Source organism: Musca autumnalis, unplaced genomic scaffold (assembly GCF_047663935.1).
Source record: "Musca autumnalis isolate F117 unplaced genomic scaffold, ASM4766393v1 scaffold_5, whole genome shotgun sequence".
Classification (NCBI taxonomy): Eukaryota; Metazoa; Arthropoda; class Insecta; order Diptera; family Muscidae; genus Musca; species Musca autumnalis.
Window position 1 is genome coordinate 203,693,388 of NW_027412088.1, and position 27,677 is coordinate 203,721,064.

The window sequence follows — 27,677 nt, forward strand, 5'->3', positions numbered from 1 at the left end:
ACTTAAAGAAAACTTATAATTTTGGAGAAACTTTTGTTCGCGTAGCCCACTTTTGCTCCTGTCCATAGGAGAAAATCTTAAATCCCGGACTTCCCCCTGGAAAGATATATATAGTTGAGATCAGGGTCCCAAGGACTACTGAAAATTTCAGTCCGATCCGAGAGGTGCCCATAAATAAAGTAATGGCGTTAAAGTAGGACTTCCCGAAATGTCAAGACCCATATCTCGGGAAGTATGGACTTCTCCCGGGAAAGATATATATAGTTGTGCTCAGGGTCCCAAGGACTACCTATGGTAAAAATTTAAGCCCGATCGGAGAGGTGCCCCTAAACGAGACTTGTTTCGAGTAGGTCGTCTCTTGAGGTCGTCTACTGTAGAGAAGATTACCCTTGGGCTTGCCCACTGAAGAGTAGATTACCCTTGGACTTGTCTACTGTAGAGTAGATGGCCCTTGAGATCGTCTACTATGGGTCGTCTCCAAGTGTGAGCTTACTGAGAGCAAGTGAGCATTAATTTCAATGCATTTACGCTTATTTGCTCTGGAGCAAATATTTGCCTAATGTGACCTTATCTTAAGCTCTACCGATAGCAACAGTGATGTCAACTTTTATAGTTTTCATTCATAATTTTGCCGATTTTTGTCGGTAAGTCCATATTTACATTAGACAATTTTCCTTTCGCAAGTCCCAATTTACATTAGGCGAGTTTACTTGCGGCAATTGTCAGTTTGTAGGTGAGAGAGGGTGCTGAGAGGCAAAGGGTTACCATATGCCTCACCTCTCTCTCCTTCAAACTGACAATTGCCGCAAGGAAAATTGCCTAATATAAATATGGATTAACTCAAAAAATGTGTTGGAGAATCGCAATCAGCATCTGACTGAAAAATGGTTGCTGCCTCCGCTAGGCATGTTGATACCTGAGATTTTTAAGGAATATGAAATTTCGGGCGAGTTTTTACTATGGTACATTTTGTTAATGGATTTTCCAAAATTACCCCAAGAGAGACAAATCACAAATGATAGACTGGTCCAACAGTACCCGTGGTGCCGTGGGATTGCTTTTATATGTTTTTATGTGTTTGTATTTGTTTTTTTATGTATGTTTTTACTTGTTATCTATGTTTGACACCTTGCTAAGCCATGATAATGAATGAATGTGTGTTCTTCTCAGGTTATAATTAACAAATCAAATCAAAAAAAACGAAGAAGATTACAACTTTGTACGCTAAACAATTATTTTGTCTGTTATTTTGAGAGGGTATAAAGAAAATTAACACCACCTTACAAAGCCTCAAAATAAATGCTAAAAATACATACAAACACACACAGACACTATGATTGATGGCTATATCAACATATCCATTTAGCCGAAAAGGAAATGTTTAGCGTTGTTAATACGAAAGACAATTTCATTTCCATGAATATGAGGGGGGATTTATCATCATTTCAAACGTAATTTAGAAATCAATAAAATAGTGCCAGGATGATGGGGGTAGATTGGTGGGTGGGTGTTAGTCTAGAGCAGGAGTGGAAGTTGTACTAATAGCTTCGTTTGTGTGATGTGCCTACATTTGTTCAAATATATGTACCTCACAACCCCATCCTTGAAATGGTGTTATTGAAGTCTGTTTCGATGATCGTTAGATGGGCTCTGTTGTGTTTTGCCTCCATATAATAATGACACGTTTCACACTCATACATGGATATGTAGGTTTTTCCATGCATACTTCACTCCCTCCCCCCTACCCAAGCAAACTCTGCCCAGCCCCTAAGCAAACAATTTCTTCAAACGTACATATCACACGCATGCCATTTATATGTAAATATCAACATCATTACCATCACCACCATTCCAGTCCGCCATCCATCCATCTAGCTATCTATCTACTACTGACTTTACTGACGTCAACACCCCAGATATTACCTTAAACGTCTAGAATATAAAAAAATAACAAAAAAAATGTGTGATGTTATTTTGAAATTTAACACCTTTTTTGCTTGCCTAGCTGGCAGAAGAAGCACAAGATATAGATGACTGACGACAGGCATTCGATTGCGCATTTATTTGCGACATGAATTTGCATTCTTCTCCGAACGTTCGTAATTGTATATGCCCCCCAAAGTAACAAAAATTGTCGCTGTTGTTGTTGTTGATGTTAAAAAGTTACTTTGTGTGTTCTACATTCTTTTTGAGCCCAGGGAGAATCGTCGTTTAGCATACGCTTTACAATTCAAATTTAAATTTGTTGGAAAAATAAAAAAGGAACAAATACAAAATAGAAACAACAACAAAAAAATTAACACCAAAGACAATAGAAATCTGTTGAAATATAAACTTTTTCAAAACGCAGTTTCAGCAGATGAATAACTAGACAACAAATCTCAGCTGCAAAGGACATAAAATACCCTAAAAAGATCATTCTATACGCAGTTCCAATAGTACAACTGAAACCCACCCCCCGTAGTGGGCTTTCCCAACCCCCAACAAATCAGTTTCTAAAAACGCTCGTTTTGTGGTTAAAAATTTTGCGGTTTGGCTTATTTTCGTGTAATCTAAGAAGGGTGTGAATAATATGGTAAATCTTGCCTTGTGTGTTTAAAGAATTTTGTGGTTTTGTCCTTAAAGAATTTTTATATTAATTATTTTTTCTTTCTTTTTCTCTCCAGGCCGATCAACTAACAGAAGAACAAATCGCCGAATTCAAAGAAGCTTTCTCACTATTCGATAAAGATGGTGATGGCACCATCACAACAAAGGAATTGGGCACAGTCATGAGATCACTTGGTCAAAATCCCACAGAAGCTGAATTACAGGATATGATCAATGAAGTCGATGCTGATGGTAAGTGGTTTTGTTTGTTTTTGGGAAATTCCTGCTATATTTAAAGGGTTCACAAACAAATCGACTAAGGGATAATATATATCTACCCAGCCAGCCCTTATGGCTGAAGGGGACCAGAAAATGTTGAGAATATTATTAAAATTGTGTGGATATTTGCCAAAAAAACAGTTGCGAGGATTTGTCATGTCCATAGAGAATTCGATATGCCCAATGTGGTCGTCTACTGTAGAGTAGATGGCACTTGGGGCCGTCTACTGTAGAGTAGATGACCCTTGGGGTCGTCTACTGTAGAGTAGATGACCCTTGCGGTCGTCTACTGTAGAGTAGATGGCCCTTGCGGTCGTCTACTGTAGAGTAGATGGCCCTTGGGGTCGTCTACTGTAGAGTAGATGACCCTTGGAGTCGTCTACTGTAGAATAGATGATCTTTGGGGTCGTCTATTGTAGAGTAGATGACACTTGGGGTCGTCTACTGTAGAGTATATGACCCTTGGGGTTGTCTACTGTAGAGTATATGACCCTTCGGATCGTCTACTGTAGAGTAGATGTCACTTGGGATCGTCTACTGTAGAGTAGTTGGCCCTTGGGGTCGTCTACTGTAAAGTAGATGATCCTTGGGGTGGTCTACTATAGAGTAGATGACCCTTAGGGTCGTCTACTGTAGAGTATATGACCCTTGGGGTTGTCTACTGTAGAGTATATGACCCTTGGGGTCGTCTACTGTACAATAGATGACCCTTGGGGTTGTCTACTATAGAGAAGATGTCCCTTGGAGTTGTCTACTATAGAGAAGATGTCCCTTGGAGTTGTCTACTGTTGAGTAGATGGCCCTTGGGGCCGTCTACTGTGGAGTAGATGGTCCTTGGGGTCGCCTACTTAAGAGTAGATGGCCCTTGGGGTCTTCTGCTGTAGAGTAGATGACCCTTAGGGGTGGTCTTCTGTAGAGTGGATGACCCTTGGGGTCGTCTACTGTAGAGTAGATGACCCTTGGGGTCGTCTACTGTAGATTGGATGACCCTTGGGGTCGTCTCCTGTAGAGTAGATGACCCTTGGGGTCGTCTCCTGTAGAGTAGATGATCCTTGGGTCGTTTAATGTAAAGTAGATGATCCTTGTGGTCGTCTACTGGAGAGTAGATGACCCTTGGGGTCGTCTACTGGAGAGTAGATGACCCTTGGGGTCGTCTACTGTAGAGTAGATGATCCTTGGGGTCGTCTACTGTAGAGTAGGTGGCCCTTGGGGTCGTCTACTGTAGAGTAGGTGACCCTTGGGGTCGTCTACTGTAGAGTAGATGATCCTTGGGGTCGTTTAATGTAAAGTAGATGATCCTTGGGGTCGTCTACTGGAGAGTAGATGACCCTTGGGGTCGTCTACTGGAGAGTAGATAACCCTTGGGGTCGTCTACTGGAGAGTAGATAACCCTTGGGGTCGTCTACTGTAGACTAGATGACCCTTGGGGTCGTCTACTATAGAGTAGATGACCCTTGGGGTCGTCTACTGTAGAGTAAATGACCTTTGGGGTCGTCTACTGTAGAGTAGATGACACTTGGGGTTGTCCACTGAAGAATAGATGGCCCTTGGGGTCTTCTACTGTAGAGTAGATGACCCTTGGGTTTGTCTACTGTAGAGTATATGACCCTTAGGGGTGGTCTACTGTAGAGTAGATTACCCTTGGGGTCGTCTTCTGTAGAGTGGATGACCTTGGGGTTGTCTACTGTAGATTGGATGACCCTTGGGGTCGTCTCCTGTAGAGTAGATGACCCTTGGGGTCGTCTCCTGTAGAGTAGATGACCCTTGGGGTCGTCTACTGTAGAGTAGATGACCCTTGGGGTCGTCTACTGTAGATTAGATGACCCTTGGGGTCGTCTACTGTAGATTAGATGACCCTTGGGGTCGTCTACTGTAGAGTAGATGACCCTTGGGGTCGTCTACTGTAGACTTGTTGACCCTTGGGGTTGTCTACTGTAGAGTTGATGACCCTTGGGGTCGTCTACTGTAGAGTTGATGACCCTTGGGGTCGTCTTCTGTAGAGTATATGAACCTTGGGGTTAGATGAACCTTGGGAATCCGGTAAAAAAAAACCCACTGCCGTGGGATTGATTGGACTTTATGTGGTTTCCCTCACCGGTGGTGTCCGGTGTGGATAGAAGAAGAATCGTTTGATCGAATTTACTCCCCTACCAAACCCTTTTTGTTATTTCCAGAGTCTTTATTTTAGCTGTCAGTGGATCATGAAAGATATTTTCCAGTTTTTCCAGAAACATAACCTTACACTATCGAATACAGAAGAATGTTTCTAATCATCATAATATTTTGAATATTTTATAAACAATATTAGTTTATTATTTACTCCCAAAACTTGTTGCAAAAGATAAGACCGACCCTATCATAGCTTGGGCCAAAGATAAGGCAGGTGGTTTTTATGTTAAATATAGAATTTTAATCACCCCTATTGAAATGCCATCTAAAGGCGTAGTTGGTGCAACATAATGGTGTTCTTGATATTGAAATGGAATTATGGCCTTAATCATTCTAATGTTTTTAATGGACAAAGTCCATTTTTTCTAATCCATTGTGAGTGGAAAGTAACAAACAACAATAATAAGGGTATGATGGGTATTTATATTCATAAAGATCTTCAAATCACCACCTGAAATGCTCATAGATATAACCCTCAGTGCATGGTGGAATAAGAAGATGTTACATCAAATCATGTCAACGTCAAATTTGCTCACAATAATGCATTACTGTGAATTGCTTGTTTACATTTTGTATGTGATTTTATTCACAATAACGCATTTTAACAACTGGTATGAAGATCAGCTGTTTTTGGCGTTACACCTTATTATTCCACTATGCCTCAGTGCAACCCTTTGAGGTTTACTACGTCTTTGGGTATTTCAAGTGATCTCACATCAGGAGATTGGATAACAACCCCAAATTCTATAGGAAATATACTGGGCAATCATAAACAAAAATTCCGTGTGAAATTTGTTCCCTTTCCCCATTTTTTTATTTCCGTATTTTTATGTCCAAAAAGGTATTATTTTTGTCAATTAGGCGAGAATATTCCGTAATTAGACGATTCTAGTAATTTTCCACGTTTTAAAATATTATTTTTTAAATAATTTAACATTTTTAAAACATTTCCATAAGCAACTTTTTCTTGTTCTTCCTCTAATGGAAAAATTGTAATCTTTATAAGTTATTTTTTTATTTATTTATTTTTTTTTTTCATCTAAAAAGTTATTAAATTTATCTATTGAACCCTTCATAAAAGAGTTCAAATTCATTCTTTCATTTCGCTGAGCATTTTAGATTCAAACAAAAACTCCCCTGACTTTAAAAGGGGGGAACATGTTAAAGAGACAAGGGATCCGTACTAGAAAGCAGTAAAACTTGGTCATGCTGTCCTGCGCATGTTTGCTGCTAACACAGTTTTGCTTTATAACAAAATTCAGGCAACAGTATACAGACCAAATGAGAACTCCCTTCTTCTTTTTCGATTGTACTGCTGCTGCCTTTACTGCTTGGAACTTGTCAGAAAAGCTGCAAAATGATGATGAGATGATGTTGCTAATGCAGACATCAGCAAAAATCCAGGGTAACATTGTTTTTTTGACAATACGTTGGTATACCTTCAATCAAAATTTTGTGTGTATTACAGCAAACAAAACAAGGGATACTTTGTAGAAAAGCAAATCACATCAAAAAGGAAGACAAAGAAGAATCACAACCACCCACACACCACAAAAAGAGAAACCAAACGAACGAGAACCCCCCAATGATAAGCCAAACCATACATTGTTAAAAATAATTTGTGGCAAAATAGAGCTGGAACAAGTAAATAGCTTCTGACAAACATCTCGATGGTCCTTTCTTCCTCTAACATGGTTTGGTTGGTGGTGGTGGTTGTCTCTTCTTTTTTGATGCCACAGAACAAATATTTAATGGAAATTCCCAAAGGCGACAGCCAGCCAAGCCAGCATATCAGTAATGTATGGCAGGTTTGTTGTGTTCTGCTTCTGATGTTGATGACACATGTGTTTCTGGTGCACACACCCACAGCTCCTGTGAAAGCGGGTGGGTGTTTGCTATGGCTTTTAGAGGATTTTAACCTTTCCAAAAATAAAGCCGTCACGCATAGCTACAGAAACGTAGCATTTTATTGCGAGACTATTTAAGTTTTTTCTTGTCCACTTTTTTTATTGCGTTTTGCCAAAAATTATGCAGAGCAGCACCCCATACTGCACAAGTGGAAAAATTATACACTGCTTACTTGTGGTGCCCGCTCTACTGCTGCTTTCCTCTTTATCTTCTTGTGCCGCACGCAGCAGCATGAAATGACACTTTCGTGGTGCTTAAAAATAATGCAATATTTCGCAAAAAAAAACGAACAATTAAAAAATGTTATATAGTTGGAAATTATTTTTAGTTGTTGAGTTTTATGAATAAAATTCTATAAAAAGATGCTGAGTGAAATGGAAAACAATTTACCAAAAAAATAAAAAAAAAAACTAAAAAAGAAAAACAACAATGTAAGCAGCAGGAAAAAGTAAGAATTCTGTTTTCTGGATACCGGAGGGGGGAAGTCAATTGCAAACGTTAACATGAAAATGGAGAGATATCTTCGGAGGCACTCAAGGCAAAGTGGCTTATTTCTGAACATATCGAAGTTTAAAAGAAAAGATAATTTCCTTTTAGATCTGTAGTTAATCAAGCTACATTTTTTCTTTCGAATTCTCTCCCCAACCTCTATTTTCCACGAATAGCCAACATTTGGTTAAAATTCTTGTTCCACATACATAATAATTGTTTTATTTGTATTTAGTACAAGAACAAAGCAAAAGAGGGGTAAACGACCACTTAATTACCAGGTATTCATTTGTTTTCTTTCGCTTTGCGTGGAATAAATATTCTAAAATTCAAAAATAAATGAAGTATAAGCGTGTTTGAACGTCATTATATCGTCAATATATTTTTTTTAATATATATATGCCTACCTACTCTGTTCTAAACTAGTCATTAATCTTCAGAGTGAGAGGCAGAATAATTGTGCAATTATCATTAAAGTACCAACTTGGATACTTCCATGTACAAATTACAAATTCGAATGAAAGCTAAAATAGAAAAAAGGAACAAATTTCCTTCACCGACAGTTTCCAATTTTTTTTAAAAAAATCGTAAGGTTCTTCTAATAGCCGGCCTTCGGCCGGGATTTGAGACTTTCTCCTATGGACAGGAGCCAATCTCGGGAACGGGAACAACCTTTTTTTTTAAATTACAAATTTTCTCTAAGTAGCCGGCCTTTAAACAAGGGAATTTTCGGAACTTCAGAGGCCCATATATCGGGAAGTATACATTTCCCCAACAAAAATTATACAGCGTTGGAATCAGCATAAAAAACACTATCTGTGGTAATTATTTCATATTTTTCCGAATAATGTCGGTAAAGGAAAGATTTTCCAATAAAATACTTGGAGAAGTAATGGGAAAAATGGATCATATCTAGAGGTTCTTTTTTATTTATGCCCGCCCTCCTCCATGGAATTCCAATTTGTTTTTGCGTCTAAAATTTAGCATAGATGCGATGGGCTATATTGGGACACACCTTGATACAGTCTCCATATAACTGCACCACCCGATTTTAACTATTTTGATGTTTTTAACAAAATTTCCGGATCGAATTGAATGTAATTTGGCATTTGAGGTTCTCATGGGTCAAAACACTTCTACACCAAAAATTGTGTGTATAGGTCCACGTTTTTATGGTATTTTTATGGTTTTACATTACATTTTCTGACAGAATTATCTATAATTTGGCTTTTGAGGTTCCCAATGGTCAAACAACGTATCCACCGAAAATTGTAGGTATAGGTCTAGGTTTTTGTATAACCTCTAGGTTATTTTAGGAATTTTAGGAATTTTGAAGTTTTTAACAAAATTTTCCAACCGAATTAGCTTCATTTCCCATGGGTCAAAAAAAAAAAACTCCACCAAAATGAGTTCCGCGTTTTCGCATAACCTTATATAACGGTTACACCCGACCGAATTAGCTTTTGTGGCATTTGAGGTTCACACCAAAAATATTGGGTTAGGTCCATATAAGGGTACCGCCCGATTTTAGGTATTTTGAAGGTTTTTATTACATTTTCTAACAGAATTAGCTGTAATTTAGCAATTGGGGATCCCATAACCGAAGTCTCGGTTATATATGAAGTTACCGACGCACGATAACTCTCGAACGGATGAACCGATTTGGTCCAAAATTTGGATTTCGCAATATTTTGTCCAAACTTAGTTTAAGTTCGAAGATGGGTTATATCGGTCCACTCCTTCCGGTACCTCCCCCACAAAAGTTCGAAAATGTTTGGAAAATTTGTGCGCATGATAACTCTTGAAGGGAGTTACCGATTTGGTCCATAATTTGCACATCGTGAAATTTCTACCAAACTTAGATGAGGTCCAATATGGACTCAATCGGTCCACGCCTTCGGGTACTTCTCACACAAAATTTGGGAAAAGTTCAGTTTAGGACCTGCTCTCGAATCGTTTTGATTTTTGTTGTAACAACTTGTATTCACGGCCCCCCATACGGTGGTACAAGTTTCATTAGGGGCAAGTCCATACTTCCTGAGAAAATAGTCTAAAAGGTTCAAAAAACCCTTATTACGCCGTGTGTAGTGGTTGGAGCGCAAGATAACTCTCGGACGGATTTGCCGATTCGATCCAAAATTTGGCCTTCATAATATTTTGTCCAAACTAAGCCAGATCGGTTCACTCCTTCAGGTACCTCCCCCAACAAAAGTTGAAAAATGTTCGGAAAAATTGTATGCACGATAACTCTTGAACCGATTTGGTCCATACTTTACGCATCCCAATATATTTAACAGATATAGATCAGGTTTGAATATGGACTATATTCATACCTACGTGTACCTCCCACACAAAATTTCGGATAAGTTCACTTTAAGACCTGATATCGAATCACTTTGATTTTTGTTCAAGCAACTTGCATTCGCTGCCTCAATTACAACGGTAAAAGTTTTTTTCAGTGGCATGTCCATACTTCTTGGGAAAACAGCCCGAAAGTTGTAAAAACCCCTATGGCACCATATGTAGTAGCTGGAGAGCACAATAACTCTCGAACTCTGATAAACCGATTTGGTCCAAAATTTGGACTTCGTCATATTTTGTCCAAACTTAGTTTTATTTCAAAAATGGCCCATATCGGTCCTCTCCTTAAGATACCTCCCCCACAAAAGTTCAACATTTGTGTCCAAGTGCAGTTTAGGGTCTGTTCGGAGATCCTTTGGAAATTTATACCGATGATGTTCTTTGTGGTCCTGTTTATAGCCAAATTATATTTTCCGTGGACAAGTCCATGCTTCCTGGCATACTGGTCCAACAGGTGTACGATAACCCACTGAAATGACTAGTGGGCGCGATATCTATCGAAAAGATATGTCGGTTCATTCCATCCTCCGCAAAACTTTTGAACTTTAATCCTAATGCACATTTTTGTAGGCAAGTTCAAATGTCCAAAAAGTGACACAAAATTCAGAAAAGACCCTAAATACATTCGATCTGTCCGTAGATGAAAGTTCCAATTCACATAGGCTGAGGGTATATCTCTGTCGACAAAGCCGACTGATAATTTTTTACTTGTTTTAGCTACATTTACTGATGAAATTTTGAAGGTTTTAATTAATTTTTTGTTGTTGTAGTATCAGCATATGAAGAAGCTGGGTAGGCAGCCGCTGGCGAAAAAACTCTTGGTTCCGGTCCATCCCGCATGTAACAACCCGCTGCCGTCGGATTAAATTAAATTGTTTGACAGATTTTGCTGCAGTCTGGTGTTTAATATTATTGTCGTAGACCGCCTAAAAGTATGCTAATCATGTTTGCTTTCTCAAGCATACCGGATTACACATAGATGGCGTTAGTTATAGAATGTAGATCCATATCATCAACTTATCTTCGCCATCTAAAACTCCAAAAATCAGCTCAGAAGCATACTTTTAGGCGGAATATTAAAGACACGCCATGGCTGGTTATCAAGTTTTAAAGAGGGTCTCTATATTGGTGCAAAGATTCGATTTAAGGCAAATTGTTCGTCAATTCCAACGCCAAATAACTTACAAATATATTGTTGATATTACTTTGTGTCATCTGTACGTCAACAAATTCAGTTTATTCCTTCTCAAACACCTCCCTCAGTGATAATGTTAAAAATTAAACATATATGGTGTTCGATACGGCCCTCCTTAAACACAAAAACAAACCGTCTTATCTCGCATCTTCGAGATAATATTTTTCACATACTTTCGATCATTTCTCTCTATGTATCTCCCTCAGAAAATATTAAACTGTTCGCTTAATTGCAGTTTAAGGATCGTGTTGAGATTTTAATAGCGCGTAGTCGTTCGTTGTGATCATGCTTAGGGGAAAGCCAATGTACCAATATTTAGGATCACTTCTTCATATTCCTTTTGCACTAAAGTTTTTAGTAGTCTTTGTTACAAAGCAATAATTTTATTCTCTAATGTCTCTTGATAATGGTACGAAAGTCACAAAAGCGCCATCTAAGTGGCAATTTGTAGAATCAATGGTCTATTCAGTCGGGGACGGACTTTTATAAAAACTCAATTCAGAACAGTCAGTCCAGGTATCCTTTGTGTGCGTTTTAATAAAAAAAAGAATTTAAATGTTCATTACTTTCTTTAAATAACCCCTTATTTATAACCAAAAATATATTTTTAAAAATTAAAATAGGTGAAGGACCAATAAAATCGACACAAAGTCAGTCAGTCAAAATGAAATGAGTGTCTGTGTCTGGGATGTGCTGCTGCATCATGTGTTTTCATTTTTGTTTTTTTTTTTCTAATTGTATTGGGGAAATTCCAACTAATTGATATTTAACACTTAATAGAGACAAACAACAATGGATGGCAGAAAAAGGCATGCGAAGGAAAAAAAGCCGCCAACAACATTTCATAGCTAAACCACCAGCCAGCCACCAAACAGAGGGAGAAACGGAGGAACCCACCACAAAATATTCACACACACATCACTCACTTGCCCTCATGTGTGGTGGTGATGGTGGGGTAGAGGGAATTTGATGAAAATAAATATTTCAAATATTTTTACTCGACAAAAAGTCATTAAAAATTTTAAAAAGTATTGGACGGTGGTTGGCATGAGATCTGTTTTCTTCAATGCTTCTCCTCTTTCCTCACCATTTCCAGATGATCTGCATTTCCATCATCATCATTAAACCAAAAAAAAAATATTTGTGCAAATTTTTACTGTCTGCTGAATATGAAAATCACACATTTTTTGCGTTCAATGTATGTATGGCGGCAGACTATGCTATTGAAGGGAAGTCTGCTGCCTCACATACCCCTCCCCTTCTTTAATACTTTCACTTCCGATAGTATTCAATATTGTGAATTTGAATATGTTTCTTTTTTATAGTTAGACAGACAATTAACCATAACGACGGCATCCAAACATGTGGTGAGACGACGACAATTGGCGGCAAGGCAATTTTTTCGCCATACTTTGTCCGTTGTGGTGGAGGCAAGGCGGGCGACACCACTTACATTTTGGTTTTTTATTGTCGTGTGGGGGTGCCCCACACTACTCTTCTTCTTTAAACAAAAATGTATAAAACTAAAAACTACGTTAACAATTTAGTTAATGAAAGCAATAACACATCACCCCAAATAACAAAACAAAAACATTTTTGACACCTAGGGTTAAGCGCGGAGGTGGGTAGTGTGTACAGATCATGCCCAAGGTGGGAGGTTAGTGTGTAGGTTGTTGTTCGTGGTAGAAACAATGGAATATAAATGCCTCATTGAGATCAACAGATCCATACTGAAAGAAAACATGGAAATTATTTTGTGAATTGGAGAAATTTAACCAAATAGGAAATTTAAAAATGCTCCTCGTATATATTTCTATATGACTAAATGCTATGGCAGAATTAGTTGAAGATTGGCTGCCTTTTCAGACAAAAGAGCCCAATTCAAGATTTTGAAATTGTTCTATTCTATAGAAGACCACTACGATGCTCTTCTATTCTATAGAAGACCCCTACGGTGGACTTCTATTCTATAGAAGACCCCTACGGTACTCTTCTATTCTATAGAAGACCCCTACGGTGGTCTTCTATTCTATAGAAGACCCCTACGGTGCTCTTCTATTCTATAAAAGACCCCTACGGTATTCTTCTATTCTATAGAAGACGCCTACGGTGCTCTTCTATTCTATAGAAGACCCCTACGGTGGTCTTCTATTCTATAGAAGACCCCTACGGTACTCTTCTATTCTATAGAAGACCCCTACGGTGTTCTTCTATTCTATAGAAGACCCCTACGGTGCTCTTCTATTCTATAGAAGACCCCTACGGTGCTCTTCTATTCTATAGAAGACCCCTACGGTGCTTTTCTATTCTATAAAAGACCCCTACGGTACTCTTCTATTCTATAGAAGACGCCTACGGTGCTCTTCTATTCTATAGAAGACCCCTACGGTGGTCTTCTATTCTATAGAAGACCCCTACGGTACACTTCTATTCTATAGAAGACCCCTACGGTGTTCTTCTATTCTATAGAAGACCCCTACGGTGTTCTTCTATTCTATAGAAGACCCCTACGGTGGTCTTCTATTCTATAGAAGACCCCTACGGTGGTCTTCTATTCTATAGAAGACCCCTACAGTGGTCTTCTATTCTATAGAAGACCCTAACGGTGCTCTTCTATTCTATAGAAGACCCCTACGGTGCTCTTCCATTCTATAGAAGACCCCTACGGTGCTCTTCTATTCTATAGAAGACCCCTACGGTGCTCTTCTATTCTATAGAAGACCCCAACGGTGCTCTTCTATTCTATAGAAGACCCCAACGGTGCTCTTCTATTTTATAGAAGACCCCAACGGTGCTCTTCTATTCTATAGAAGACCCCAACGGTGCTCTTCTATTCTATAGAAGACCCCTACGGTGCTCTTCTATTCTATAGAAGACCCCAACGGTGCTCTTCTATTCTATAGAAGACCCCTACGGTGCTCTTCTATTCTATAGAAGACCCCTACGGTACTCTTCTATTCTATAGAAGACCCCTACGGTGTTCTTCTATTCTATAGAAGACCCCTACGGTGTTCTTCTATTCTATAGAAGACCCCTACGGTGGTCTTCTATTCTATAGAAGACCCCTACAGTGGTCTTCTATTCTATAGAAGACCCCTACGGTGGTCTTCTATTCTATAGAAGACCCCTACGGTGCTCTTCTATTCTATAGAAGACCCCTACGGTGCTCTTCTATTCTATAGAAGACCCCTACGGTGCTCTTCTATTCTATAGAAGACCCCTACGGTGCTCTTCTATTCTATGGAAGACCCCTACGGTGGTCTTCTATTCTATAGAAGACCCCTACGGTGGTCTTCTATTCTATAGAAGACCCCTACGGTGGTCTTCTATTCTATAGAAGACCCCTACGGTGGTCTTCTATTCTATAGAAGACCCCTAGGGTGCTCTTTTATTCTTTAAAAGACCCCTACGGTGGTATTCTATTCTATAGAAGACCCCTACGGTGCTCTTTTATTCTTTAAAAGACCCCTACGGTGCTCTTTTATTCTTTAGAAGACCCCTACGGTGCTCTTTTATTCTTTAGAAGACCCCTACGGTGCTCTTTTATTCCTTAGAAGACCCCTACGGTGCTCTTTTATTCTTTAGAAGACCCCTACGGTGCTCTTTTATTCTTTAGAAGACCCCTGCGGTGGGGTTCTATTCTATAGAAGACCCCTACAGTGGGGTTCTATTCTATAGAAGACGCCTACGGTGGGGTTCCATTCTATAGAAGACCCCTACGCAGGCCTTTAATTCCATAAAAGATGCATACGATGGGCTACTATTCTCTCGAAGACCCCTACTACACGGCGTTGCGATCATGCAAGGAGAACTTTATAACTTCTGAGATGTGGACCCCGAAATGTTTCAATATTTATTGCCACTCCCTCATACACCTCCCATACTAAAGTTTTTAGTAGCTTTTGTCTCAAATGTTTAAAACTTCGCCTTCAAGTGGCGACAATCAGTCGTTTCTTGAGCTGCAAAAATCAAGTCCATATTGTTATCCCTTTTTTGCTTCTCACAAAGGGCAATTATAATATTAAATATTATGAAAATAAGCAAAAATTACTATAAATTTCAGAACAAAAAGAAAATTGAACATCCTACACAATGACTAGACCAAAAAAGAAAAAGACCAATCAAACAGACAATACCACAGCCCCAAATCTACTCTACCAAGCATCCATTGTATTGTTGTTGTGTATAGTCTATATGGTTATTGGCACAAAAGCGTATCTTAACAACAATCTTAATAGACGATTAATTTCCATCATTACTGCTTCTGCACGTTGCCACCCACCACAAGCAACAGTCCCCCTCAACCCAAATCAAATGCCGGCAAAATGCTTTCTTTGCTCGATTTATCAAGAAAAGACCCACAGACCCCCATTAAAAAAATTCATACATATTAAAAAAAACATTCTTTATGCCGCTTCTTCTTCTTCTTTGGAATAGCCCTCTTCTACGCCCACCCGTTCTTTTCTTCTATTGTTGTTACTTGCAATTTAATAACAACAACAATAGCAATCATTTTATTTTAGCAAATCATCATTGCCTTTTGGTAGTTGTTGTTGTCGGTGGGTCTGTGGGGAGAAAGAGAGAAGAAGAAGGGTTAACTGAGAATAAAATTTGAAATAAATTAAATTAATTCTAAAAGAAAGAACATGATAAATTATGTCTAATCTCATCTAAAAGATAAGAAGAAGGAAACTCGTGAATTCTATTTGAGAATAAAAAAAATGTGTGTGTGTGTTTTATTCAAACTGACAGCTTGCAAATAAAATTTAAAGATTATGTTTTTTCTAACGCCTGCCGCCCGCCGGCTGAATTGCTCCAGCAATAAATTGATTTTTATCAAGTTGATTTTTTCTCTTCTTACCTTAATCTTAATCCCCCAGTAATTTGGGAGGATATTCAGATATGGGGAAGTGGATGTTTTGATTTTTTTAATTACTTTAATCTCTGAGAAGGCTTTTTTCATATTTAAATAGAAATTGCTCACACTAACGCATTACTGTGAATTGCTTGTTTACCCTTTGTGTGTGATTTAATTCACAATAATGTGGTTATCAGCTGTTTTTGGCGTTACATCTTTATTTATTTACTAAAATATTTCTGCACAATACCTATTTGTATTCATTATTCTATCGATTTCCTCAACTGGGAACGTCCAATAACGTTTCTTTATCTTTATGGCTGTCATCTAAATTATATTTATAAGAAATGATGGAATCATCATCACAACATTTTACGGAAGTAATATGCAAAACCAGGGTTTGGCCTGGCAGTCAATTTTAAGACGTTAAAAAAAGGAAGCAACAATAATGGATGTGTTCCATATTTGCAAATTCCATTATCATCTCCAACAATCCATGTCATTTTTCTAATGAACCCTAAACACACCCAACATTAACAATTGTTATTGTATTTTATTATCATAAATTTGCAAATAGAAAAACTTATTTTTTAAATAGTTCCTCCACATCAAATAATAATAACAAACATTTGATGAAAAACAGTTTTTTTTTAAATTTTATTTAATTGATTTGTTTGTGAACCGGTAAATAAACATGCAAAAAAAAAAAAAAAAATGGTTCATTCCATTTTCCATGAATATTGTTGTTTATATTGTTTGTATGGACTTTCATCTAACTGATTTATTTCTTCATGTTTTTCTTTTTGTTTTAAACAGGCAACGGCACAATTGATTTCCCTGAATTCTTGACAATGATGGCCCGTAAAATGAAGGACACCGATAGTGAAGAAGAAATCCGAGAAGCCTTCAGAGTATTCGATAAAGACGGCAACGGCTTCATTTCAGCGGCTGAATTGCGTCATGTCATGACAAATTTGGGTGAAAAGTTAACAGACGAAGAAGTCGATGAGATGATTCGAGAAGCTGATATCGATGGTGATGGTCAAGTCAATTACGAAGGTAAGTTAAGTTGTCAACAAAATTTGTGGGCGGTTATTAATAAGCCATATTGAAATAAGAGAGTAGAAAATACGTGTTAGTAATTCAAATCACAATTATAATTTGTTAGTCATTTGTGGTGGTGATGGTGGTTTGTTAAGAGGGGGTTTGCGTCATTGTTTGCTTTTCTCGCGCCTTACATTGAAATAATTGTGATTAGTCACATTGATTAGATCACTTTTTTTCCTAATGTTTTGTTAGATAAATTAAAAATCTAAGCCAGAGCGAGTTTTTTCTATGCAAAGCTAATTTGGAAAGGCATAGCTTATTTTACGTAATTTACTCGATTTGAAATTCGATGACAATTTACATTTTTACGCCTTTTCAATAATGGTGAAATATAAAACTATCAGACACGCCTAATTGGCATCAACTTAAAACCAAAACAATGTTAAAGAGAGGGGAGATTTTCTGGCATTAATCGATGGCAATTTAAAATATGGGAACAAGTGTCGTTTATGGGCAGCTCTCGGATCATGGGTAGCCCTTGGGACCCTGAACACCACGATATATAATTTTCCGGGGGAAGTCCATACTTTCCGAGATATGGGTCTTGACTTTTTGCTTTTATCACCATTATTACTGAACCCTATACAATATGGGACTCGTTTTAAAGCTCACGAAGAGTACCGATCCTAGAAGTGCTCCTAAACTACATTTAAAAAGCCAATTTGGGTATCAACTTGACACGAACTTTGGCAACAAAGCCGATGGTGCACCTTTGGAAACTCTTTTGGGGATATCTGGGTTCAATTTGTTGGTGGTTGCTGTTTGCGTTGCCTACTTTTATATAAACAAGTAAAAAAAGTATCAGTCAGCTTTGCCGACAGAGATATACCCTCAGCCTGTTTATATTGAAACAATTTTTTCCCAAAATACGTATGTATTTAGGGACTTTTAAAAATTTTGGGCATTTGAACCGACAAAAATGTTAATTAGGATTAAAGATCAAAAGTTTTGCGGAGGAGATATTAAAGGAATAGATCGACATGGATCTCCAGCCACAACATATGGTGCCATAGGGTGTTTTTACACTCTTCGGGCTGTTTGCTCAAGAAGTATGGACTTGCCCCTAAAAAACTTTTAAAATCTTAATTGAGGCAGCGAATGCAAGTTGCTCCAACAAAAATCAAAGTGATTCGATATCAGGTCTTAAAGTGAACTTATCCGAAATTTTGTGTGGGAGGTACCGGATGGAGTGGACAAGTATAGTCCATATTTGAACCTGATTTATATCTGGTAGATATATTAGGATGTTTAAAGTATAGACCAATTCGGCCACTCCCTTAAAAAGTTACCGTACGAACAATTTTTCCGAACATTTTTGAACTTTTGTGGGGGAGGTACCTGAAGGAGTGGAACGATATGGCTTATCTTGAAACTTAAACTATGTTTGAACAAAATATTACTAAGGCCCTATTTTGGACCGAATCGCCAGATCCGTTCGAGAGTTATCTTGCGTTCCAACCACCTCACACGGTGTCATAGGGGGGTTTTTTTTTGCTACTTTCATGCTATTTTCTCAGGAAGTATGGACTTGCCCCTGGTGAAACTTGTACCGTAGTATGGAGGGCAGTGAATACAAGTTGCTAAAACAAAAATCAAAGCGATTCGCGAGATGGCGCTAAACTGAACTTTTCCGAAATGTTGTGTGGGAGGTACCCGAAGGAGTGGACCTATTGAGACCATATTGGAACCTCATATTACTCTAATAGAAAGTTTACGCTAGACAATGTATGGACCAAATCGGTAACTCCCTTCAAGAGTTATCGTGCGCACAAACTTTCCGAACATTTTCGAACTTATGTGGGGGAGGTGCTGGAAGGAGTGGACCCATGTAGCTCATCTTCGAACTTAAACTAAGTTTGGGCAAAATATTACGAAAGCCAAAATTTGATCTGAATCGGTTTATCCGTTCGAGAGTTATCTTGCGCTCCAGCCAGCAGGACAGACAGACGGACGGACATGGCTAGATCGACTCCAAATTGTCTGAAACACATTTCGTCCAAACATACTTGGGGTCTAAAACCATTATTTCGATGAGGCACATTTTCATCGTATCAAAGTGTATATACCTTCCTTAGCCTAAAGGCTGAGGGTATAAAAATCATCTCTTGTAAAGGCTTTTCAGATTCCCACCTGTAATTATTCATGGACCTTCCTTTGCCAATGTTTTTACCAGTTCCTTCTTTCTCTGCTGACCGGCAAGATTTCAATTACACATTACTGCCATTGCCTTTTTGCACTTCATGTTTAATTCAGTATCGATGTGTGAACGAGCGTTTGAATGTGCGTTTCTTCTTCTTGGTCACGGTGTACAGCAAAACATGTGAACATCAGATATTCAGATCAGAATTCGATTGTCTTGTGTCTGTCTGTCGATCGCGTTTCTTGGTACTACTTTTATTTTAGCTAATTTTCCTCATTCTTGGGGTATGTTAAAAATGTTCTTGTTTTTGTTTTTACTAAACACAGCAACAACAACAAGAAAAAGAAAAGCAAACAACCAACCAACCCATAATACAACAAACAACACCTTCCTTCCTTCACTCACTCGCTCACATAGAGACAGACAGACGAACCGAAACAAAACGCCGCACATGAGCTATTTTTAAGCATTGAATGCAAACACCTGCTAAAATTGGGGGCACAACACATTCTCGGCGGCGTGATGTGAGTGGTGATGGGTGGTTGGTAGCGGCGGCACAGCACAGTTATCAGAGAAATAAAACACGAAAGAGCATAAATTTGTCTTTCTTTCGAATAGATGTTGCCACTCATCCACTATTTCATCCGTTGATCACATAAATTGAGCAGAGCTATTACTGCACGCCTTCCCCCTCCAGCCACTTTTGGTGACAAATAAAAAAAGCCAACAGTATAAAATTTATTAATCATTTGGTTTTATTTAGTTCATTATTTATGCAAATATTGCATTTAATTGCAATTATTTCAAGCGATTAGAAAAAGCAGACAATGTTGTTAGGTGAAGGGGGAAAGGGACAGGATTTATCATCTTTCATGATAAGGGAATGGTAGCTTCGCTTGGTTACAATGAAAAATAATGATTTTGGGGAAATACGTCAGAGTAGCGTTCAAACAGTAAATAGCTGGGCTAAAGTCTTCCACCACACTGCTGACTGACTGCCTCTTATTGCAATGAAAAATTTTAGATTTCTTTGTTAAAAAGCGGCATGTTGCTTGCCTCCACCTCCTTTTGTCGCCTTACTGTGTGTGTTTGTGCACCTATTTATTCTATTTACTTTATCATTTTTATGCATAGAAAAAAAATTATCAAAAGAATTTTCTTTGGATCAAGGTTTTGAGCGGCGTTTGTTTATTTTATTTTCTGTTGTTGTTGTGTGCCTGTCTGTTTGTCGAAAGGTGTGAAATCACCTCCACATTTAGATAAAAATGAAGAGCAGAACAGACGAAAAAAGAAGAAGAAACACACATTAAAAACACAAACACCTTTTATAAGCAAATATTTATTATTTTTATGATAAAAGAAAGTCGAACAAATAAAGTAACAACAAATAGCAACCAAGAGAGGGAGGAGGGAGGAGAAGGAAGTGTAATTGTTTCCTCAACAACAGCCCGGTCTTGTGACGTTAGCAAATTTATATTTTTAATTAACTTAAGTAATAGACATTTTTTTTATTCTTAGTTAAAAAATAATATCCCAAGAAGACGATGACGACGACGACAAGAAGTATGGCAAACAAAAATTCCAAAGTGATATAAAAGAAGAGTGTTTTTGTGCCGGCAAGTAATTGGCAACAAGTCTGCCGTTTATCACAAAGATCCCTTTTTTCTGCTACTCTGTCTTTGCCACCACATTCTTTCTGTGTGTGGTAATGACACATGCCCAATGTAATGTGTCATGAACAGGCTTGCCAAACGTAGTGATTTTTAAAGCATTTTTGGTCGGGGATTTTTCCATACCAATAGCTGCAATGAAGTGGTTCCACGAACAGCCATAGATAGGAATTTTGTCATTATTATAAGTGGAGTCTAAATTCGGGTTTGGTCGTTATGACTTAGACGGTGTGTTGGACACAGTAGGCATCACTTATGGATAAGTTTCACACGGATGGACGATTTATGAACCGTATAAAAGACCCTAAGGTCTTCGTATTGAGGTCTTTGGAGGTGTTCTTGTAGAAGACCCTAAAGTCTTCTTATGGAAGACCCTCAAGTCTTCTTATGGAAGACCCTCAGATCTTCTTAAAGAAATCCTTAAGGTCTTCATATAGAAGAACCTGAAGTTTTCATGTAGGAGAACCTGAAGTCTTCTTAAAGAAAAGCCTGATGCCTACTTAAAAGAGATCCTAAGTCTACTTCTGAAAGAGACTGAGGACTTTTATAGAAGACCTTGAGGTCTTCTTATAGAAGACCTTGAGGTCTTCTTATAGAAGAGACGGGTGCCATCTTATATAAGAGTCTGAGGTCTTCTTAAAGAGGGGCCAGAGGCCTTCTTATAAAGAGCTTGAGGTCTTCTTATAAAAGAGCTTGAGGTCTTCTTTTAGAAGAGCCAGAGGTCTTCTTATAAAAGAGCTTGAGGTCTTCTTTTAGAAGAACCTGAGGTTTTCTTATATCAGAATCTGAGGTCTTGTTATATACGACCATGAGTTCTTCGTATAGAAGACCCTAAGGTCTTCTTTTAAAAACCCCTGAGGACTTCTCTTAGAATACCAAAAGGTTTCTTATAGAAGCCCTGAGATCGTCTTGTATAAGAGCCTTTGGTCTGCTTATAGAAAATCCTAAGGTAGATCTGTTTATAGAAGACCAGGAGAGATCTTATAGAAGACCATGAGAGGTTTTCTTATAGAAGCCCATGAAGGTTTTCTTATAGAAGTCCATGAAGGTGTTCTTCTGGAAGACCATGAGAGGTTTTCTTATAGAATTCCATGAAGGTGTTCTTATAGAAGACCATGTGAGGTCTTCTTATAGGAGAGCCTGAGGTCTTCTAAAACACCTTAAGGTATCTTTATACAAAACACTGAGGTCTTCTTAAGGAAAAGCCTCAAGCCTTCTTATAAGAGATCCTAATTCTACTTACAGAAGACCCTGACGTCTTCTTATAGAAGACCTTGAGGTCCTCTAATAGAAGACCTTGAGGTCCTCTAATAGAAGACCTTGAGGTCCTCTAATAGAAGACCTTGAGGTCCTCTAATAGAAGACCTGAAGTCTTCTTACAGAACAGGTCTCAGGACTTATAGAAATCCTTGTGGTCTTCTTGTACAAGACCCTGAGGTCTTCTTGAAGAAGACCCTGAGGTCTTCTTGAAGAAGACCCTGAGGTCTTCTTGAAGAAGACCCTGCGGTCTTCTTGTAGAACACCTTGAAGTTTCTCTTATGAGAGGCCCTGACCATGAGGGCATCTTATAGAAGAGTCTGAGGTCTGATGGAAGTGCCTGAGGTCTTCTTGTAAAAGACCTTGAGGTCTTCTTATAGAAGGCCATGAGGACCCTGAGGCCTTCTTATAGAAGGCCATGAGGACCCTGATGCCTTCTTATAGAAGGCCATGAGGACCCTGATGCCTTCTTATAGAAGGCCGTGAGGACCCTCGACCCTGAGGCCTTCTTATAGAAGACCCTGAGGTCTTTGTGTTGAAGACGCTGATGTCTTCGTATAGAAGACCATGAGGTCTTCGTACAGAAGACCGTGAGGTCTTCGTACAGAAGACCCTGAAGTCTTCTTAAAGAAGACCCTAAGGTGTTCTTAAAGAAGACCCTAAGGTCTTCTTACAGAAGGCCCTGAAGTCTTCTTATAGAAGACCCTAAGATCTTTTTGCAAACACTGAGGTCTTCTTATATAAGACCCTAAGGTTTTCTTATATATGACCCTGAGGTCTTCTTGTAGAAAGAAGACCATGTAGCCGTCTTTTAGAAGACCATAAAGGCTTCTTATAGAAGACCATGAGATCTTCTTGTAGAGGACCCTAAGATCTTTTTGCAAACACTGAGGTCTTCTTATATAAGACCCTAAGGTTTTCTTATATATGACCCTGAGGTCTTCTTGTAGAAAGAAGACCATGTAGCCGTCTTTTAGAAGACCATAAAGGCTTCTTATAGAAGACCATGAGATCTTCTTGCAGAGGACCCTAAGATCTTCCAAACCCTGAGGTTTTTTTTATATATGACCCTGAGGTCTTCTTATATATGACCCCCTGGGGTCTTCTTATAGAAGACCCTGAGGTCTTAGTACAGAAGACCGTGAAGGCTTCTTATGGAAGGAATACCATAAGATCTTCTTGTAGAAGTCCCTAAGATCTTCTTGTAAACCCCGAAGTCTTCTTATATAAGATCCTCAGGCCTACTTATAGAAAACCATAAGGTATTCTTTATAGAAGAGCCTGAGGTATTCTTATAGACCGCTACAAGGTCTTCTAATAGAAGACCTTGAGGTTTTCTTATAGAAGACCCTGAGGGTTTCTTTTAGTATACCATGAATACCCTGATGTCTTCGTATTGAAGACCCTGAAAAACTTCATGATCTTCTATAAGATCTTTTGGCCTTCAATAAGAAGGTCTCGTGCTCTTCTAAAAGAATACCTAAGGTAGTTTATAAGGAGACCTCATGGACTTCTATAAGAAGACCTACTGGACCTCTATATGAAGTTATTGCAAAATCCACATTATATTCAAAAAATTTTTTTCGCACCCTGTATTTGTTCAGCCAAGCAAAATCAATTTACAATCTTGTGATTCTGTACCCTCAATACCTCCTCCGGCTCTCTTCTGCCTTCCTCAGCGCAGCGTTCTGCCAGACCAAGAAAAACAACAATGTGCTATTGAACAGCAAACAGCAGCACATCACGAGACAAATCAGATCAATACTATAGCTGCAGCACTAGTAGAGCGCATAGTTCTTGAAACTGTGTCGTAGTTATAAAAATACATTTTTACAAGAAAAGAATCAAAGAATGAATGCCGGCACCGGTCTCCACCATCAACATTATCACATTTTATTGTTCATTGTTGTTTAAAATAGAATTTGATTCAAAATCACAACTAATCGAATTTCTTTTTTTTTGGGAAAATCAATAAAACTATAAAATGGAATTGAGAGAAAGCAACGGCTAATCAAAGGCGAAAAAAAACGGGCCGAATTATTTTAGTAGCATAGGTCAGAAGATCTGTTTGCAGAGATTGATTGGTTGGTGAGGTAGCCTACCCGTCGATAGGAAGGATGGTTTGCAAACATGGAACAGACAGTTTCGATTGTGATTTTTAAAAACTAAGTTACTATATTTTAAGGGGAATTCATGAAGAAGCCGCCGCTCCACACTCTCCAATACTACATTTCAAGGGCTTTAATAGAGATAGCACTCTCCTACTATTATTTTAAAAAGCTCTACGATGTCATGTCTTTTTTTAAGTACCCACAAATCTCAAATATCAATCGATTTTTAATAACTTGAATGAAATTCCATTCGAATAGAAAAGATATATAAAATATTGCAATTTTTTTTTTTACCCACCCACATTTCTCCTGCCTTCTTACGCCCATCAGAGGTTTGGCCAATTGTCAATTATTAAATTAAACAGTTTATAAAAGATTAGCTGTGAGAAAAATACGCTATCATCATTTTAACTCTGAAATATACCCCAACAACACACCGCTTTGCAAGACATAAATCCACCCCATCCGATGCCGCCAACCACAACAAGAGGCAATGTTTCTGGCCCAAAGCCAATCAACGGAATCAAATAATATAGTTTTGTTGCTTCTTGCTATTAGGTAAATATTAGGTAGGCAGTAGCGAAGCCACAGCATCAGTGGTATGGCACCCCTTCACTCCCCTTTCTTTCCCAAAACGGCATTATAATTACCCACAGAATAACACCACAAATAATAAATTTGAAACAAGTCAAGAACTGATTACAAGAAAAACAAAACAACAACAATAGCAACACGAAAACCTTAGAAAAATGTAAACAAAAGTGGTCAAGAAAATTTCTCCTCAATGAACAAACAATAAAAAAAGCAAAAACAAAAAAATCATTATGAAAACAAATAGGAAAATCTGTAATAATCATGTTGGCAAGTGGAAGAAGAAGAAGCACGGTATTATTTCAAAAGCCTTTTATTTTCTTTGGAAAGGATCTTAGGAAGCCTCCTTTCCTTGGGAAAGGGTCTTAGGAAGCCTCCTTTCCTTGGGAAAGGGTCTTAGGAAGCCTCCTTTCCTTGGTAAAGGGTCTTAGAAGGCACCCTTTCCTTGGCAAATTGTATTAGGAAGCACCCTTTCCTTAGGAAAGGATCTTTGGAAGCACCCTTTCCTTAGGAAAGGATCTTTGGAAGCACCCTTTCCTTAGGAAAGGGTCTTAGGAAGCCTCCTTTCCTTGGGAAAGGGTCTTAGGAAGCCTCCTTTCCTTGGGAAAGGGTCTTAGGAAGCCTCCTTTCCTTGGTAAAGGGTCTTAGAAGGCACCCTTTCCTTAGGAAAGGATCTTTGGAAGCACCCTTTCCTTAGGAAAGGGTCTTTGGAAGCACCCTTTCCTTAGGAAAGGGTCTTTGGAAGCACCCTTTCTTTGGGAAAGGGTCTTAGGAAGCACCCTTTCCTTGGGAAAAGGTCTTGGGAAGCACCCTTTCCTTGGGGAAGGATCTTAGGAAGCACTATTTCCTTGGAAAAGGGTCTTAGAAAGCACCCTTTCCTTGGGAAAGGGTCTTAGAAAGCATCATTTCCTTTGGAAAGGATCTTATGAAGCACAATTTCCTTGGGAAAGGATCTTACGAAGCACAATTTCCTTGGGAAAGGGTCTTAGGAAGCACCCTTTCCGTGGGAAAGGGTCTTAGGAAGCACCCTTTCCGTGGGAAAGGGTCTTTGGAAGCACCCTTTCCTTGGGGAGCACCCTTTCCTTGGGAAAGTGTCTTAGGAAGCACAATTTCCTTGGAAAAGGGTCTTAGGAAGCACAATTTCCTTGGGAAAAGGTCTTGGGAAGCACTATTTCCTTGGAAAAGGGTCTTAGAAAGCACCCTTTCCTTGGGAAAGGGTCTTAGAAAGAACGCTTTCCTTGGGAAAGGGTCTTAGAAAGCACCCTTTCCTTGGGAAAGGGTCTTAGAAAGCCCCTTTTCCTTGAAAAAGGGTCTTAGGAAACCCCCTTTCCTTGGGAAAGGGTCTTAGGAAGTACCCTTTTCCTTGGGAAAGGATCTTAGGAGGCACAATTTCCTTGGAAAAGGGTCTTAGGAAGCCTCCTTTCCTTGGCAAAGGGTCTTAGAAAGCACCCTTTCCTTGGGAAAGGGTCTTAGAAAGCACCCTTTCCTTGGGAAAGGCTCTTAGAAAGCACCCTTTTCTTGGGAAAGGGTCTTAGGAAGCCCCTTTCCTTGGGAAGGGTCTTAGGAAGCACCCTTTTCCTTGGGAAAGGATCTTAGGAAGCACCCTTTTCCTTGGGAAAGGTTCTTAGGAAGCATCCTTTCCTTTCGAAAGGGCCTTAGGAAGCACCTTTAACTTACAATTACAGCTAGTAAAATCTATCCGTTACATTTTGGGGAACCCTGTATTTACGAACATATTTTTTGCTTATTTCTTTTCAACGTTTTGATAATTAATCTTTTTTCTCTCTCCATCTTTTTTTTTTGCAGAATTCGTGACTATGATGACATCGAAGTGAGCAGCTAAATTACTTCTTTTTAAGCTTTTCTATGTTTTTAAGATGTTGACGAAGACTGTAGCTGCTGTGCGCTCCAACACCGCGCCATCGCTATTGCTATGGATATAAAACAACAACCAACAACAACAACAAATGAAAATATATATATAAAACAACAACTATAAAACAAATCTTAAAAAATAAATTAAATTAAATTTTACTATAACACCCCTCAACAACAACAACAACTTAAAATAATAATAAAAAAATATTTAAAAAAAGAATGATGAAAATCAACTTGAAAATTTCTGAATGAAAGCAAAAAAATTTAAGGAGAAACAACAACAACATTTAAATATAAATATAATTAAAAAAATGAGAAATGAGAAGAAAATCCAGAAATATATTAAAAATAATAATAAAACAAAAAACAACAAAAAATAAAACTTTAATATTATTAAACCAAAACAACAACAACAAGAACATACAACAGAGAAATTATTCAGAAATATTACAACAAACCACAACAGCAACACAAACAGTTCAGATATTTAAGGCTCATTTTTTTGTTTGGAAACAGAAACAACAACAGAAAGAAAGTTAGGAAGAAAACAGTCGTCCCCATTCAGAAAAGCAAGTGTTTTAGGATACAGGATTTGGGAAACGTCAGAAGTAAAATGTAGGAATGCTCTATGAAGTACTAGCAGAAGGAACTTAACAACAACAACAAGAACATAGCTATTGAAAATATAAACTTTTTTATTATTACAAATTATTATATAAATATGATTACTATTAATTAATTACTACTTATAAATTAACTATTAATTTTATTGCCTTTTTCCTAACGGCGCTTGAAATGGTTGCCGGCCATCCCTGTTTCTCCCCCTCCTCCCCCCTCAAACAAACAAACAAAAAAGACCTTTTTCTATACAATATCGGTTAACAAAGAAAAGAAAAGTTGTAGTTTTTAAACAAAACAAAAACAAATGATGATAATTTTAAGGTAAACAACAAAAAGATTTAAAAAAAAGATAAAAACAATTTCAAATATACCAGCAAAGCAGTCAGCCACTAAAAAACGATTTCTTCAAATCAACCAAAAACAAACAAAAAGAAGAATTAACTAAAACTTGGAA

At 38.2% G+C, this 27,677-nt stretch overlaps 1 protein-coding gene across 3 annotated transcripts in view; it reads left to right on the top strand.

Moving 5' to 3' along the window:
- The window catches only part of Cam (Calmodulin), a 45,755-nt gene extending 18,771 nt beyond the window's left edge, over positions 1-26,984 (top strand). For 2 of the 3 annotated variants that reach the window (XM_073990181.1, XM_073990182.1), the window contains exons 3-5: positions 2,667-2,841; positions 16,665-16,907; positions 26,531-26,984. In XM_073990181.1, the coding sequence (XP_073846282.1) occupies positions 2,667-2,841; positions 16,665-16,907; positions 26,531-26,559 (447 nt within the window). In that variant the 3' untranslated portion in view covers positions 26,560-26,984. Of the gene's footprint in view, positions 1-2,350; positions 2,576-2,666; positions 2,842-16,664; positions 16,908-26,530 lie in introns of all 3 variants that reach the window. The other variant, XM_073990183.1, reaches the window with a different exon arrangement.
- Positions 26,985-27,677: the final 693 nt, after the last annotated feature.